Source organism: Desmodus rotundus, chromosome 11, assembly GCF_022682495.2.
Source record: "Desmodus rotundus isolate HL8 chromosome 11, HLdesRot8A.1, whole genome shotgun sequence".
Taxonomy (NCBI): Eukaryota; Metazoa; Chordata; class Mammalia; order Chiroptera; family Phyllostomidae; genus Desmodus; species Desmodus rotundus.
In genome coordinates, this window is record NC_071397.1 from 37,353,109 (window position 1) to 37,371,809 (window position 18,701).

General features: G+C 36.8%; 1 protein-coding gene across 1 annotated transcript in view; it reads left to right on the forward strand.

The window, feature by feature from the left end:
• The window catches only part of BCKDHB (branched chain keto acid dehydrogenase E1 subunit beta), a 209,187-nt gene that overhangs the window by 84,569 nt on the left and 105,917 nt on the right, over positions 1 to 18,701 (forward strand). Inside the window, exons 7-8 of the mRNA XM_024576580.3 lie at positions 1,883 to 1,980; positions 3,925 to 4,035. Of these exons, the coding sequence (XP_024432348.2) occupies positions 1,883 to 1,980; positions 3,925 to 4,035 (209 nt within the window). The remainder of the gene's footprint in view (positions 1 to 1,882; positions 1,981 to 3,924; positions 4,036 to 18,701) is intronic.

Below are 18,701 nucleotides of genomic sequence, written 5' to 3' on the forward strand. Positions count from 1 at the left end.
GAATAAAATTTTCCACCACATCACTGGTAACAGCACCATTGAATTTGATAATTTTTACTTACAAATATTATCTTATAAAACTATATTTTTAACCTGAAAAGATGGCCAAGATATATTGTTAATGGGGAAAAAGAGAGATTGTAGAAGAATTCTTAACTTGTAGGAGGGCTCCTAACAGTGTGTATAATATGATTCAATCTTTGAAAAGAAAAAAAATATGTCTTTGTGCGTGCATATTTGCATACTGTATGTATTGGAAAAGATACCACATCAGTCAGGGTCCTTAATTTTCAAGCAGATGAGATCAAGCCTGTCCAATATAAGCAGAAAAGATTTATTTCAGGATAATAAATAGCTCAGAGATCTCTGGGGTGCCTGAGAACCTGGCTTAGAGGCTGTATATCTATCTAGAAGCGATACCCAAAATTCCAGTGCATAATTTACTCTTCAAATATTCCCCAATAGTTGTCAGTGGACATGGAACTGCAGTCTGAATCATTAATATCTCTGAATCTGGGTACTGGATCTGCCTCCACTGTTACCAGTATTCTGGAATGGATTCTGGACACTTGCTGCTCTTGCGTGTCATCAGCTTCCAATTCAGAGTCAGGCATGGGTGCATTTGATTGATAGAGCCCATATTTTGTGCCCTAGCTGCAAGGGAAGCTGGGAAAGTGACTACATCTTAAGATCTTACTTCTGTAGTAAGAAAGATCTTACTTCTGTAGTGCAGAAAGGGCCCTGCCTCATAAGGTGGGGCATTCCCAAATGTAGGAATAGGATACAGAAACCTGGATGCCACCAAGAAAGCTGTTTACTGAAGACACCCAGGAAATTGTTGGCATTGATTACTTTTGGCCCATGTAGTTGGAAGGACTGACTGGGGAGCAGAGGGAACTTTTTATTCTCTTGTGCTCTTTGAATAAAAAAATTTATGTAGCAGTGATAATATGACCATGGAGAAAATGAACAAAAGGGAACAGTTTTTTCCTCTGTCAGTTCCACTGTAATGTTCTCACACAGGAATTCAAGAAGGCCTCCCTGTAATGGAGTAATTCTATCAACTTCTCCTAGTCCATTTCATTAAAAAATTTGCCTTATGATTTCCTCTTGAATTCAGTCAACTCTGTATTGCTTATACTCAGTTGGGCAGAGAAATCAAATGTTTTTTTCTGGGATACCAGCAGCTGTTCCTCATTTTGTCTTGGTGGAACTGATTTAGTTTCTCTCTGAGTTTCCTAGGATTTAGCTTTGAAAATTAAGGTGTAGTCAGCTGCTACAGCTGACAAAGTGTTCATAGATGCAAAGTGCAAAAGTAAAATATGCTTAAAAATTTGGCCCTACTATGTGGTTTTATTTTTTTTCAAACCTTTATAAATTTGCTCCTTGATAGAAAACTTGTCTGGGAACTTAATTTAGTCTAATTGAGTTTTAGCAGATATATTAAAAATTTTTTATACTTTATTTTTCAGAACAGTTGTAGATTTATTTAAAAAAACAAAAAACCAAGCTAAATGTAGTACAGAGCATTTATTTCCACACGCCCCACAACCAGTGTTCTCTGTTACTAACATCTTGCGTTAGTGCAGTACATTTTGACACATTGTTACTGACTAAAGCCCATACTTCATTGTCTTAGTTTTTACCTAATGCCCTTTTTCTGTTCCAGTGTAGCTGATATGTTTCATACCACTTATATTGCGTTTTTTCATCTGTGTGGTAATCTCATGAAGCTGTATGGTAAATGCTATTTCTGCTATAAATATGGAAGAATAAGTAAAGCTTTGCCACAATGAGAGAAAATATTCTTAATATTCTTTTATGCACAGATGCCACATGAGAGAAAATAATTAATCTTGATTTTTCCCTGTTTTATGTTCAGTGGAACAGGTTCCTGTAGAACCGTACAATGTCCCCCTGTCCCAGGCCGAGATCATACAGGAAGGGAGCGATGTTACTCTAGTTGCCTGGGGCACACAGGTCAGTAACATTTATACCAACTGGTAAGGTTCATGTGCTTGGAAGCTCTTACTTTTAATCCTGATACTATGAAGAATTGAAAATGATGCTTTCCTTATATCAAGTTTATCTCGTTTGGTGCTACATCTATATCTGGTACTGATTTTTGACTGAAGGTCAGGTGCTTATTCCGTCTTTACAATATATATGCATATGGTGAAGCCATTAAAAATATATTGCATTTACAAAAATGTATTCCTTAAAGACACTATTTCTTTTGAAGAGCGTTTTACCTATCCACTACTTGTTGTACTTCACTTAGTATTTTCTTTTTCACCTCATCTGCTGCCATCTCTCACGATTACTTTGCTGGCCATGTGGACCCATCCAGTGGCCTAGCCTCAGGAACCCCTGCATTTCTCTTTTCCAGGAAACCTCACTACTGTCCACCTCCACTTTCCCTGTTGCTTGTCATCACATTGCTCTGTCTCCAAGCATTTAAGCTCAGAACTCTTTCTGTGGCCACAGTTTCTCTTACACTTCTTCATCACCTTTTAAAGAAGTGTTCAGTTTTTCTTTTTTCTGTGTAAAGGAAATACTTGTTTACTTTAGAAAATTTAATATGCGTACAAAGAAGACAATGCAAATCATTTGCAATATCACAGCCTTTGTTTCTTTTCTCCACTTGATTTTTTGACTTGGAGAGCTACAGAATTTACAGTTTCTCACCTCCAGTGGGAAATCTTTTTATCCGCATCCCTGTCACTCTCAGCATATATTCTTGCCTCTCTTTTTAATAATGAAGTTAGAGTGTATTAGGTTGTTACTCCCATGACTTACTTTCCCTTTATACTTAACACTTCTTTCAGTCCTTTCCTGTTTTCCTTGTCTTCAAAGGATTGGTGTCTGGGTGTCACAACCACCTCTCCAAAACTGTTTCAGATTATAGTCAATTTATTTTCTTCAGGACTGGGATACAGCAATTGGTCCCTCTCCTGCATCTTTAGCTTCTTCTTTCCATGTCCCGTTTATTAAAAAGGTGTGTATCTCTTCCCTATCTAAAAAGTACATTTTTCTACTCTTCTTTTAAATATCAGTATATTTTCCATTTTTTTCTTTTAATACTAATCTTGAACCATTTCTACCACCAGTAGTTAATTCCTTAACTTCCTTATGGTCTTGTATTTTACGCATTCTGTTCCCACTAATTCACTGTATCTGCTAACAGCACTAACCTGCAGGTGGTTAAACCCAACTCTATCCCTTATTGCTATGGTGTATGACACTGGCTACTCTATGAAATCCTTTCTTCTTTAGCTTCTGGAATACACAGTCTCCTGACTTCCTTCCTGCTTCTTTTTTCCCCCTTTTTTGTTGTTGTTAGTGAATTCTTCTTCACCTGTTTCCCCCTTAAATGTTGGTCATGTACAGGGTTTCACCATTTCTGCTCTTTACTGTTCCCTAAAAATGCTTTCTCTAGAAATCCCACCTACTCCTGTGACTTTACCTCAGTGCTGGTATCTTTGGAATTAGTATCTCTAGCAATTACTGCTCTCACGTTCTTTAAGAACCTTTTCTCAGTTGTTTTCTAGACATCTATTTTTGATTATTTTGGTGGATTATGGGATTCAATATGTCTAAAGCAAACTTATTAATTCTCTGTAAAGATCAATTCGTCTGACTTTCAATACTCTATTATACAGTTCTATAATACATCCTCTGTATATTACATTGTGTGCTCACCACCCCAAGTCAACTCTCCTTTCATTACCCTTTGTCTCTTCTTTACCCTCTTCTCCCTTCCCCTACTCTGTATATAATTTTATTAACCGATGTCACCCCAATAAATTCAATAAAAAAGAAATTTAAAAAGATCCTCCCTCTATGAATGATGCTAGAATTCAACTAATGTTTTAGGCCTGAATTTCTGTGGTTATTCTCTACATATTTTTCTCCTTATTTTAGGTTCATGTGATCCGAGAGGTGGCTTCCATGGCTCAAGAAAAGCTTGGAGTATCTTGTGAAATCATTGATCTGCGGACTATACTACCCTGGGATGTGGATACAGTTTGCAAGGTACGAATATAATGTTGATAGATGTCATTCCCTTAAAATCTTGGGCAAGGTTTGTTGGATATTTGCAAAGAATGGTTTTGAAATTTTGAGCTATGTGAGCATTTTCAATTGATTTAAAATTTTAAAAATTTATAGCATGAAAGAAATGTATGCTATATAATAAGCCAAATGCTCAAGGAAACAAATCACTTAGGTTTTTTCCTCCCATAGTTCTCTAAGTTGAGAATATTACAAATGTGTTCTTCATATGGCCAGCTTGGGTTGAGTTGTGTGAGTAATGGAGCAGTGCAAATAAACACAGGGAGGACATCGGTATTTTAAACTTCTGATTCATTATGGTTTAATAAGCTAGGTTCAATATAGTCAGAAATGGTTTGGCTAAGTTTTCTTTTGTTTCTTCTCCAAAAGAAATGGAGATGGATTATTTAAAAAACTAACTCTTTGCCTTAATACTATGGATCACAACTTGAATTTTATGTTGTGGGATTCTGGCAGCTCTGATTTATAGTTGTCTATCTAAGTTTCCTCTTGAACTTTGGCCTGATTAGACTGATCTTATTGCTACTATTAATATGATTCATATATTTCACTCTCAAGGATACAGTTTAGTTCTCATTTACTGGGCTATAACCAAAATCATCTACTTCCATACTGGAATATAAATAAGTTTAAGCTTTTTTCTTTTTCTTTTTTTTTGTGATAGTTTTATCTACTAAAGTTTAGATAATATTGCATGTGTTATTTTGGTTTTTTCTTGATTTATTCTTATAGCAAATGAGTCCTAAGACCTCAGAGTATTTTATATTTACTATTTTTAAGAACTTTGGCATTCTTGTAGCTTTACAGCTATTTCTTAGGTCAATTACATAAAAATAATCTGCAGTTACTGCTACTATAACAGTGTAGCATATAGTGTTTTTTGGTGAAGATTGTGATGCAGAAAAATCAAAGTATTATTCATAGGGAATAAAGAAGATCCAAACTAACCATGGCACATACCATGTTAATGATTATTAAGGCAAAGAATAGCCAAAGCAATTTTGAAAAATAAAGCTAGAGGACTTAATTATCAAGTGTCAAAATGTGTTATAAGGCTGTGGTAATTACAGCATTATATTTGTGTAAAGTTAGACAAATAGACTAATGGAACAGAATAACGAGTCCAGAAACAGACTTGGGTTGTCTGATTCAGGAAAAGGTGAAAATTGCATTCAGAGAGGAAGAGGTGGTCTTTTTAATAAATGATGCTGGTTTAGTTGGGTAACATGAAAAATATCACACAAATGTCAACTGCAGTTAGAATTCCAGTTCTAATTGTCAAAGAAAAAAATGATGAAGCTCTTAGGTGAACGCATAAGTGAATATTTCTATGATCTTGTACAGGCAAAGATTTCTTAAAACAAAACAGAATATTAACATTTTTAAAAGAATGATAAAATTTGGTCTTACTAAAATTTTAAAAACTGATGCATCAAGAAGCCCCAATAAGAGAGTAAATAGACAACCCACAGATTTGGGGAAACTCATCAACATATATTCAGTACTCTTACAATTAAAAATGAAAGCACATCCCAATAGAATTATGAGCAAAATCTTGAAAAGGCATTTCACAAAGGAGGATATCTAAATGGTCAATAATAATAGTATGAAAAAAATGTTCAGTTTTTTTTAGTCATCAGGGTATACAAATTAAAACTACAGTATGATATCACTAAAGACATCATTCTAGCTAAAATGAAAAATATTCAAATACCAACTATTGCTGCGGATGTGGATCCAACCTATCTCTCATATGCTACTGTTGGTAATATAAATTGATACAACCATTTAAAAAAATTGTTTGACATTATTTACCTGAATCCTATAACTCAGCAATTCCACTCCTGTGTATATACCCAACAGAAATGCATGATATGAAAGGTAAGTTTGAGAATGTTTCCAGGAGCTCTATTTCTGAGAGCCTCACACTGTAAACTACCTGAATACTCATCAACCAGAGAATGGAAAAGTAAGTAATTAGAATGCTGCTTGGCAATGAGAATGAACCAACAATTTAATGGAAGAATGTATTTTCATCTCACAAACACATTGTGAGATGACTTTAAAAAGCCAGATTCAAATGAATACATAGCATATGATTCAGTTTACCATATTTTGCCATATATAATGCTTTCCCGTGTATAATATGCACCCATGGTTTTTTGTGAGCATTGTACATGGGATTATTAGGCCTACTATACCCCTGGCTTGTAATCACTATACCTATGTATAATGTGCATTCTTATTTTTCCCTCAAAAATTTGGGCAAAAAAGTGCACATTATACATGGCAAAATAGGGTATATAAAGTTCAAAAATAGAGGAAACTAACCTATGATGTCAGGTGTCAGGTCAGTGATTAATACTCGAATGGTCGTTAGTAGCTGAAAAGTATGTGAAGGAGGAGATGGATTGCTGGAAACAGTTCCTTGTTCTGAGTGTTGGTTACATAGGTTCAATTTTGAACATTGAGCAGAACATTCATTTTATGCCCTTTTTTTGCATATTGTTATAGTTTAACAGAAAGTTAAAAAAAAAAAAAAAAAAGAACCACGGTCCTGTTGATTCATTTCCTTGGATTCTGTTATAGTGTGCCTTTGTATAGGTTCTGGGAGAGCCCTGGTGTGCTCTGACCGGGAGAAGTTTCTTCTGTCATTCAGCTCTGTCCACACCCTGTGCTCCATTTTTCATAACCCAGCTCAGCTGTCACACTGATGCAAAATAGGATCGCATAAGTGGAGCTCATTCCAGAGTCTTCCTAGGAGTAAGAACGGTGGTTACAAGTTGTGGGCTTGAATGGGCTTTCCTGCTGAGACACAGACCACAATCAAAATGAGTGATTGAAGTGGTAGGGAGATTTAGGCTATCTAGCTTGAAGACTTTTTTTTTTTTTTTTTAGTAAGTAGAAATCCAGAGAAGCTGCCTGTGGCAAATAAGAACTTGATTTTGACAGGAGAATGACAGGCTTTGAAGGAAACTCAGGATTTCAAGAATTATGTTGTCATCTAACTTAGAATCAACTCCATAAAACAATGCAAACAAAAAGGAAAACGACAGTTTACAAGGTGATTTTCATATGTTTACAGAAAAAAATTGACACAGTTTTTTTTCATCCTCACCCAAGGATATGAGTATTGATTTTAGAGAGAGGGGAAGGAGGTGGGGGAGAGAGGGAAACATCAATATAAGAAACAGTGATCTTTGCCTCTGATCCCACAACCTAGGCATATGCCTGACCTGGAATGAAATTTGTGACTTTTTGGTTTGTGGGATGACACTCCAACTGAGCTACACTGGCTAGGGTAAAACTGACACAATTTTGACATGCTTATACTTTAATTAAAGTTTAAATTATGCTAATTATTGAAATAAATAAGACTGCCTTTACACCTAGGTGTCTTTTTTTTGGGATTTTTTAAAATATATTTATTGATTACGCTATTACAGTTGTCCCATTCCCCCCCCACTCCACTCCATCCTGCCTACCCCCTCCCTCCCACACTCCCCCCCTATAGTTCATGTCCATGGGTCATACTTATAAGTTCTTTGGCTTCTACATTTCCTACACTATTCTTACCCTCCCCCTGTCTATTTTCCACCTATCATCTATGCTACTTATTCTCTGTACCTTCCCCCCCTCTCCCCCTCCCACTCCCCTATTGACAACCCTCCATGTGATCTCCATCTCTATGGTTCTGTTCCTGTTCTAGTTGTTTGCCTAGTTTGCTCTTGTTTTTGTTTTAGGTGTGGTCATTAATAACTGTGAGTTTGCTGTCATTTTTGCTGTTCATATTTTTGATCTTCTTTTTCTTAGGTAAGTCCCTTTAACTTATTTCATATAATAAGGGCTTGGTGATGATGAACTTCTTTAACTTGACCTTATCTGGGAAGCACTTTATCTTCCCTTCCATTCTAAATGATAGCTTTGCTGGGTAGAGTAATCTTGGATGTAGGTCCTTGCCTTTGATGACTTGGAATAATACTTCTTGCCAGCCCCTTCTTGCCTGTAAGGTCTCTTTGGAGAAATCAGCTGACAGTCTTATGGGAACTCCTTTGTAGGTAACTGTGTCCTTTTCTCTTGCTGCTTCTACGATTCTCTCCTTCTGCTTAATCTTGGGTAATGTAATTATGATGTGCCTTGGTGTGTTCCTCCTTGAGTCCAGCTTCTTTGGGGACTCTCTGAGCTTCCTGGACTTCCTGGAAGTCTATTTCCTTTGCCAGATGAGGGAAGTTCTCCTTCATTATTTGTTCAAATAAGTTTTCAATTTCTTGTTCTTCCTCTTCTCCTTCTGGCACCCCTATAATTTGGATGTTGGAACGTTTCAAGATGTCCTGGAGGTTCCTAAGCCTCTCCTCATTTTTCCGAATTCTTGTTTCTTCATTCTTTTCTGGTTGGATGTTTCTTTCTTCCTTCTGGTCCACACCGTTGATTTTGAGTCCCAGTTTCCTTCGCATCCCTATTGGTTCCCTGTACATTTTCCTTTGTTTCTCTTAGCATAGGCTTCATTTTTTCATCTGGTTTTCGAACAGATTCAACCAATTCTGTAAGTGTCTTGATAACCAGTGTTTTGAACTGTGCATCTGATAGGTTGGCTATCTCTTCCTCCCTTAGTTGTATTTTTTCTGGAGCTTTGAAGTGTTCTGTCATTTGGGCCTTTTTTTTTTTTTTTTTTTGTCTTGTCGTGTCTGTTACTTAAAGCGGCAGAGCCTTAGGTGTTCCCCGGGGTGGGGTAACGCTGGTCACTGCTGTGCTGTGATGCTGTACGTGGGGGAGGGGCCAAGAGGGAGCAATGGCGCCCGCTCCACTCTCTACTGGATTTCAGTCTTTCGCTCTGCTACCCACAATCAAACTGGGCCCCTCTGGTGCTGGTTCTTGAGTGGGTGGGCTTGTGCACGCCCTAAGCCCCTGTGGGTCTCTCCAACGACCTCTCCTGTGAGTCTGGGAGTCTCTCCTGCTGCTGCCCCAACCCCCACGGGTGTTTTCAATCAGAGGTTTGAGGCTTTATTTCCCCGCGCTGGAGCCCTGGGTTGCGCTGTCTGCTTTGCTCCCCACCGTTTGTCTGGTTTATCTGTGCGCGAATGTGGGGCCGCGGGGTGCTACCCGACGCTCTGGCTGCCCCGTTCTCCGCCCCTCTGAGTCCAGCCCTCTCAGTTTATCTGCGAGAATGTGGGGCCGCAGGGTCTGCTAGCGGTCAGATGCCTGCCCTGTTGGTCACTCACTCCGCCAGTCTCGGTCCCTCCATGGCAATGCGAGTCGTCTCCACTCCGGCTGCCTGTCTCTGCCACTCCTACCAGTCTGGATGAATGTTTATTTTTTATTTCCTTGGTGTCGGACTTCCTTGCTGTTCAATTTTCTGTCAGTTCTGGTTGTGCGAGGAGGCGCAGTGTGTCTACCTACGCTGCCATCTTGGTTCTCCCCACCTTGGTGTCTTTGATTTCTCTGTTTCTCTCATGCTCTGCCTTCCTGTGTTCAATTCCAAAACAGATCTTGCTGACACCGCCTACAGTATGTCCGGAATCAGTCCACCTATACTGCTCTTACCTTTGATCCTGGTGCACACTGCTAGCCTTTCTCACTGGGGTTTTGGCCAGAGCCTGCGAACTACTGTCTGTGCTTCTGATGTTTCTTTGCCATAGGCAGAGTGGATCTTTGAAATGTGATTCATGTCATATCTCTTCTAGTCTTAAAAGGCCTCACTGGTTTCTCATTAAGGTCAGTGGGAAAGTCAAATTTCTACAGGGATTTACCTGACCTCACCATATTTGACATCCTTCAGGAAGTGCTCTTGGTTGAATATGTTAGGTCACTACTCAAATACCATTTTGTCATTAAGGCCTTCCTTGACCAGCTTACTTAATATTGAATCCCATTCCTCCTACTAGGAGCCACTTTTATTTCTTTTTCTCTAGAGAGAGTAACACTATCTAACATATTATGTTGTTTTATTATTTACATTGTTGATCTTTCTTACCTGTTAGAGGGTAAGTTCTGTGAGGGCAGGGGTTTTTGTCCTTTGGTGCACTACTGAAATCTCATTACCTGAAACAGTGCTTGGCATAGGCTTGGTGTTTGATAAATACTTGCCAAAAAATTATTATGAATATCAGCAAGAGACAAGTTTGATAATATATTATAGAAACTTATGATATTGAAGTGCTTGGGTGCTTGTTATTATTCTTGGTGCTTATACAAAGGTTTAGAAAGTAACTCTAGTATGTTGTTGTATGAATAAGTCCACTAATTCTAAGTTGAAACATGTAAAAGTCTTTTTAGTTCAACCCTGTGTTTTTATTTTTCTTTAATAGTTGTTCATTTTTTATAATGGTGTGTAAAAATTCATTTGAATTTTTCATTAGAATAGGGTAAGTTTATTCTGAAAAGCAAAGTGGAATTGACTACAGTAAACTTCAGCTATCTACAATTTTTGAGAAATGAGTTCTTAGGATAATTCCATTTTCTGCATAGATTAGACTTACTATTTTGTGGACAGATTTAAATACTTTTTAACCTTTTGGATGCCAATATTCCCAGAACCTTTTGTATATCATTTTATCTTTTAAAAATAATCCAAATGAACATGGATTGTTCTACTGTATTAAGACATGCATTTTTTGAGGTATAGAGCTTTTTACTTCATTGGTACATTTCTGTGCATAATTTTTGTGGCTTTAAGCCTTTTAAAATTTAAATGTTACCTTACATTTTGCTGTCACATTATTGCTAGCTGTTCATGGAATCCAGATGACCACATTTTATAACTGAGACTTGTACATTGGCCAAGGAGGGCCTGCAGTGTTTTCTTATGAATCCAGAACAAATCCTTTACCCTTTAAACCTTATGACAACAATTTCGGTTTTTCAGAACCTTTCTCTTGTCATTTCCTTCTCTGCAGTGCCGGTGGGTCATTGTCACAGAGGTTAGAACTGAAAGAGGTCAGCCTAGGCCTGTTCCCTTTGGCCTTCTTGCTGTTCCCAGGAGCAACCTGTGACTTTTTTATCTGTAACAGTTATTACGTAGTGCTTCTGGTCATCAGGATTTTTATCTGTTACAACACACTGTGGTACAATATAGTGTCTCAAAGTCTCTTCCCCACAAGTAATCTACATTTTTTGAGGTACTCGGAAGGCAGTTTATTTTTTAAAAAATTAACCAAGTTAGGGAATGACATAGAAAGGATCTTCTCTCTACTCCCTCCACTCTTCTCTCCACCTTGCCCTCTTGCTTTCCCTCTCCTTCCTCTTTTAAACTTAAGTTATGTAGCAAAAGATGCCGTGCCCATAGATGCAAATGGTTGAGCTTTGGCTACTTGTTGAGGTATCTATTGTTTCAGAGTATTTGGGAGGTGGGCTATCACTGGAGCTGGGAGAGGCCTCAGCAGTAGGACAGTGTGGAACAAGGCTGGGCGTACTTCATCCCTGGCATGAGAGAGTGACAATGGTTGGGACTGAGGGTTCAGTGTTTCTAGATTTAACATCCTTCTACCCTTGTACCCCAGTCATTTCCATTCTTGCTTCTAAAGATTTTATTGGGGCCTTGGATAAAGGTAAGGCAGTTTCTAAGGCTGGCAGGGTTGGGTGGGTGTTTGGTGGTTCTGGAAGCAGGAGAGGCCTACAATAAAGAGGGAAAGGGATATGTAGGAGTGGAACTGGAAAGGAGTTACACCTTAGTCATCTGAATGTGGGTAATCATTCATATATAAAGAACCAAGTTTGCTTAGTCTTGGATTTGAAAATGGTATTAGTGTTAAATATTTATGAATAGTGCAAACATGTTTAGAAGACCCATAATACCACTGAAGATAAACATAAAAACCCATGTGTTGTATTTTATGACTTTAAGTCTAATTTGTAGTCTTTAAGCTTGTTTTTAATTTTCATAGGGTATTTGTTTAGACTACCATAGATTTCATTTTTATTAAGATTGCTAACACTAGCAAGGTAATGTTTAGGGTCTGTATTTTTTTTTAACCCTCACCTGAGGATATGTTTATTGATTTTTGAGAGAGAGGAAGGGAGAGAGAGAAAGAGAGAAACATCGATTGGTTGACCCAACACATAACCTAGGTATGTGCCCTGATTGGGTATCAAACACGCAACCTTTTGGTGCACAGGACGACGCTCCAATCAACCAAGCCACCAGGCCAGGACTAGGGTCTTTATTTTATTGAATGTCTCTAAATTGGTTTTATGGGGAAGTTGTAGAATTTACCTTTAGAGAACCCATAATGATTTAATACTACCAGTTATATACATTATTTAGTTGATTTCTTGGACTTAATTAAATAATTCCATGATGGGATAGTAGTTATTTCGCTTGAGGCTTTTAATTGGTGAGGGAGAGGGGAGAGAATGAGTGAATGAATATGAATAAGAGCTTTACCAGAGGGTGGAGGTTGTTGGTGGGAAGGGGAGCTAGTAACTACCAATAACCACTAGAGGCCTCTCTTAAGCCAAGTTTCATGGTTAATATCACCAGGTTTCTGTAGCAGGGTCTGTGTCATTTTAATTTAAGCATATTTTATGCTATAGTTCTGAATAAGTAGCATGAAAGTACTTTTATTCCATGGCATATATTTTAATGTAACCCAAATGTTTTCTTTAAAATATGTGTGAGAATAAATGATTATTTTTGGACTGAAAAAAATTAGAAATCTCTGCTGTGTTCTTCTCCTTCTGCAAATAAGCTTTTAGTAAACGTGTAACCAAAGAATATGGCCAGATGAAAATTATCTCTTTGACAATACAAGAATATTTGGTTTTAAAATTATTACTGATTTGACATATTTAATCACTGAGAGTAGTTTATATTTTTCTGATGGTGAACAATGTTATTCTTAATTGTATGTTAAAAATTGCGTATTTCATTCATGATTATAATAAGTTTCTAATATCCAAAATCTATTAAATAGATGAGTCAAAATTCTTTTTAGACTTACTAATATTATCTGGGGTAAAATGAATCTTTTTTTTTAAGGAGAAGTGAAAATAAGTTTCATTTTTAGTTGGGATTATTTTGGATGCAGGTTCACTTTGCGGAGACAGCAGGCATGCAGGTCCAGTTCTTCCCGTCTGATGAGAGTTGTTCTGTTCTAAACTAGAAAAGCTGACAGTTAGGCGCTTGGTCCCCCTTTTGCCAAGTCATTGTCCCCATAGGGCTTTGTTTGTCATGACCACAACTAGTTAGCTAGTTGTACTAATTGGAACAAGTTTTAGATTCTTGGTTGCTGTGTTTGGGATGTGACTACTACATTTATTGTCCTGTGTGGTTTCCCTTAGCCAATTCTCTGAATTCCATGAGGGCAGGAAGTTTTGTATATTTTTATTGCTGTATCCTTCAATATGTACAATATGTCGAATATGTAGAAGAACTCATAATTATTTGTTGAATGATCTTACTGAATTTCAAAAATAATATGTAGTAATAATTTGGTTTTTCAGTGAAAGAAATTAAAGGAGAAACTGCTAATTCCTGTAGGAAGAAAAATACACTGAGCTGAGTGTATCAGTCCTACCACTTGATATATTTTTAGATATGTTTTGAAGAAGATTAAAGTAATGGGTTCTAATCTAATTTTGTGTAATATATTTTATAAAACGAAGCATAGCTTAGTGTCTGGTAAATGGTAAATAAAAGCAGGTATAAGGACATGTTTTACATATATCTCCTTTAGTGTTCACAGCTGTTCTTTTCATTAGACATCCATGTCATTATTTGTAGGTGAGAAAACTGAGGTTTAGAGAAGGCAGAGGAGCTTGCTCCAGGCCACACAGCTCACAGGGTTGCTTTCACTGCGATCACTGGACTTCAGATCCTTTGCTTTTTTATTTTATTGCTTTGGTTGAGAAGCATGCCACTTCTCATGCAGAGTTTGAGCACAATTTGTGAATAATTTTCAGATGTCATTTAATAAACTGTCATTTGTAATGTGATCTGAATGTAACTTGAAAGTGTAAACTATACTGGCAATAGAAATGTATTTATGGGGAAGGTTACTACTTTCTCATTCATGTTTATTTTGTGTACGGCTTTTCACCACTACTGTATGTGTTCCAGCTTAATCCTTTCAGTTGCCTTGTAGGCTAAGAATTATCATTCCCATTTTAGAAGTGAGAAAACCAAGTCTCTGAAAGATCAGTAACTTCCCTCAGTCTCTCAGCTAATAAGTGGCAGAACTGCAGTTCAAGCTCGGGTCTTAAATTTTTGAACCCTGGTATTTTCATGGTACAACAGGGCCTCATTTTAGAGTAGTTATTTTACAGTTAACTAACTTCATGCTTTAATAATTATCATGAGTTTTACAAATGATACACGTCTAAATTTGAGCTTGCAACGTATTTTATAACATTTCAGAAATTTTCTTTCACATTTGCCCACCTGTATAACACTTAAATATATATATAATATTCCTAAGTAGTGTATACACTTTGTAAATCATACTGCAATATTTTATTTCATTTGGATTTTTTTTCCTTCTACATGGAAGTGGAGAAAGCAAGATTAAATTATATAATTGTTTTTCTTTTTCTAATCCTTTTCAGTGTATCCCCTTACACACTTAAATTATTTGAGTTTCACTCACTATTTTCATTTTGTTGAAACTGTTTTCTTTTGCTTTTAGAACAGTGAAAAGAAAGAAATTACCTCATTTCATAGTCAAAAAAAAGATCACAGGTACATTGTGTTCTTAATTTAACATGTTAAGTGTAAAGTAAGAAATCTAAATTTGTTGACTTTCTGTTCCTCACTTTGATGGTCATTTAAGTTACTTTCCTATTAAACTGTTACCTAACACTTACAAAATCATAACATTTATGCTATAATCGATAATATTTTTTTGACTTTTGTTTTATAACACAGTGGTTTTACAGTATCTAGCTATTGTAATTTCACTTAAAAATTTATTGAAACTGTGGTCTACAAAGGTTTTTTAAAAATGAAATTAGGAAGTATACCATTTTACTTCTCTAATTTATCTATTCCAAAATTTCAGCCATTATTATCACAGATAATCAGTCCTTCCAATCACATACACTCCCTGTCATTTCTGTTGCTTTTTCTTCCATGAACTTGGTTTTCTCTCTACTTGTTAATCTTTTCTTTTGTATGTTTAATTAAGCCATATAGTTTCTTACATAGTTGTTCCACATCTTAAGTTTATTTTTCAATATTTTATGTATTTTTGTTGATATTGTGAATGGTGTTGTTGTTATAGTATCCACTCCCCCACCCCCCAATGCCCAGTGCCCCACCAATCCTTTTCTATGTGTGGCAGTAGAAGAGATTTTAAAATTAGATACCCTAAGATGTCAACAATATATATAGTTTAGCAGAGTTTATAATGCAGAGAACCATTTTTCATCCCTGTCCCTAGGCTCGGTCCCTAAACACTGCCACTTTTAACCATTTCTCTACTTTGTTCTTCTGATGGCTATTCCCATACCTCAAGTAAAACTTTATACAGGTATTTTGGGTATTATACAATTTCTGCAAAGTCCTGGATACTACATAAATACTCACTAAAACTAACAGGATTTATGGAAAAAATAGGTTGGGCACACCACTTAAAACCTGTACAACTTTGTAAGGGTTTGCAATTAGAGTCAGGAAAGATTGAACCTGCTTGAGGTATGTGGTTAAGGGCAAAATGCATAAAAGTTGGGAGAACCATGTAATAAACATTTCTAAAATGGAGCAGAAGGGCTAGCCTCAGCCAAAAGGCATAGTGTATTGAACTGAATTTTTCTGAGGCTCTTAGCCCTGCAGTTATGCCTCGCCTTTTACTGTTTCTTAGTGACAAAACATTAATGGACTGGGGCAGATTGCATGTATGCCAACATGACTAGTCAGTTGCTGCTACCTCTGACTTTAAAACACATATCACACCTGGTGCCAAAAAATGGACTCCCCTTGCCCAGTCCATTCACTTATGTGACTCAGTGCTGAATTAGGTTTGATAAAGCCTAGGTCACATTTTTGTTTTAGTCATCATAGAGACTAGAAAACATAGTTTTTTACATTCTACCTTGAGAAAGTGGGATTAATAATGAGGGAGCTATCAAAAGGTGGAGACTATATTAAAAAGTTTGGGGTTATTTGGTAATAAGTGGACAAACACCACATGCACATATGTGATAAATGTTTGTGTGTCAGTGTACATATATGTTCATTTATCAGATATAAGTTTATTTATTCCCACTTTGACAGTTAAGGTTCAGCATGCTTGCATTATCTGCTAGCTTCACCTCATCACTCCTTTTCCCAATTTTGAGTTATTTTATTTTCTTTGCGATTGCCTTTTGATTTTCAATTATTCAAATCTGTATTAGCTTGTTCTATTAACTTTTCTCAGCATGTCTCAACCTTTCACTGTGTAAGAAGGTGACATTAATACCCTCTACCCCTACCTTCACTTCCTTTTTTCCCTTCCCATTCACATTTTCCATGGTATTTATTTTCAGAATGCCAAGACTGATTCCATATAATATTGTTCTATAACCACAATTAAATCCTGCAGCCTTTTGTCATTAATTGATTTTAAAAGTTGAAAACCAGTAACATTCTTTTTTAAAGATTTTATTTATTTATTTTTAGAGCGAGGGGAAGGGAGAGAGAAATAGGAGGAGAGAAACATCAGTGTGTGGTTGCCTCTCACACATACCAAACTGGGGACCTGGACTGCAACCCAGGCCTGTGCCCTGACTGGGAATCAAACCAGCGACCCTTTGGTTCACAGAACAGTGCTCAATCCACTGAGCAACCCCAGCCAGGACAACACTCTTGATATTATGCTAAGATAAATACTTTTCACCACTGAGATGACCAGGGGGTAAGATTTTATTTATTTTTTACTTAAGGCCAACTGTCTCTGCCCATAGGCCCCTTAGAGGAGATCTTGGCGTCCAGATTAAATGGTTTGCCTTTCCTTATAGTTCATCAATTTCATAAAATTTTGCCACATTTTAGATGCTTCATATTTGGGCCGTGGCATTCTTTTAGATGCTTTTGGATTTTTTAGAGCTTCTAATAACCTTTTCTCCTTGAAAAAAACATAACAGCCTTTAACATATCCTGAAGATTAGTACTGTCACCTGGAATCCACTTTTCTTTTTGTGCCTCCAAGAACTCTCTGACTTCCTGTTCCAGTTTTGACTGCCAGTCTCTAAATCCGCTGCACCACAGCCTTCAAGGATGTTTCTTCATTTCTTAAAGACATTTTCTGAGTCCTGTGACTTTCTCTTTCGTGGTTTTGTCCCTTATTTTGATGAAGGCTATACATAACTTCTTCAAGCAAAGGTTGTATAGATGAGGGAGGCTCCCCACACTTGTATTTGGAAAATAGTGTATTTATTTTTCACTCACACTTGATTGAAATTTGGCTAGACATAGAATTTTAGGTTCACAGTAACTTTCACTTAGGACTTAGAAGATAATACTTCATTGTATACATGTGTTATGTTGGGATATAAATGTTTGATATCAGTATGATTCTTATTCTTTTGTAAGTGATCTCTTTGTGTTTCTGGAAATTTTTATGATTCTTTTGGTCATTTTATGTTGAAATGCCACAGGTATGAGTCTAAATGCAAGTCTGTTTTACTCATCTTGTTTGTGTCTATGACTCTGCTCTGGGAACTTATTACTGAATTAAAAATACAGTAATTACTTATACTTTCTCTTTGGATATTATTTCAAAAACTCATACCAGTTGGATAATAGACCTTCTAGATTCATTCTCTGTTTCACATCTCTTTTTTTTTTGTCCTAGTTGTTGTCCAATTGCATTCTTGAAATATTTAGGACATTTTCTCTACTTTATAATTTAATTCTTATTTTGAATATTATACTTTCAGCAATCAAAATTTTTTTCTTATGCTCAGTTCTTTTTGTAGCATGATGTTTTTTTAATGCTGTGTCTTCGATTGTCCTGAATATACTAATATTCTATAAATTATATATTATAAAATAAAACAATAGTTTTTAAAAGTTCTGTAAATTATCTCGTTCCTTCAGTAGTTTGTTTCTTTTGTAATACTTTTCATTGCTCATTCTGGATGGCTGACAGGTGCAGTTTTTTCTGTAAGGTCTCCTTCCACAGTAGGCATCTCCTCTCTGGGAATTGGGTAGATCTGTGCACATAGGTGAGACTTTGCTTTTTGATGAGTGAATGAGAGGTCTATCCTTAGGCAGGTGGGGCTGCCTCTAGATGTGCAGATGAGCCAGGCTTCCCTCTTTCATATCAATTCTCACAGTATAGGCCTATCTTTGTAGGCAATTTGAATGGTTTTGTCAACAACCAGCTCCTTTTCTGGATTGTCTCTGGGGTCAGGGTTAGATAGATGTGTTTTGTTGGCAAAAAAAAATGGGGCAATTGGTACAGCTGCTTTATTTAATTTCCCTGTTTTCATTCCCAATTCTTTTACCCACTTTCCACACCTGTTGATCTGGGGTCTCTGGAGAGATTAGTTTCCTCTTCCCCTGTGCATCTGATTTGTTTCCTTGTCCCCTATGCACACCCCCTCCCACCCTTGGTGCCTGGGCTTTAGCTTCCTTTGCTCTGTCTGTACTTTCATCACACATCCACACAAGACTTGTCTTAGTCTCTTTTGTCTAATACTCACTACCTCTC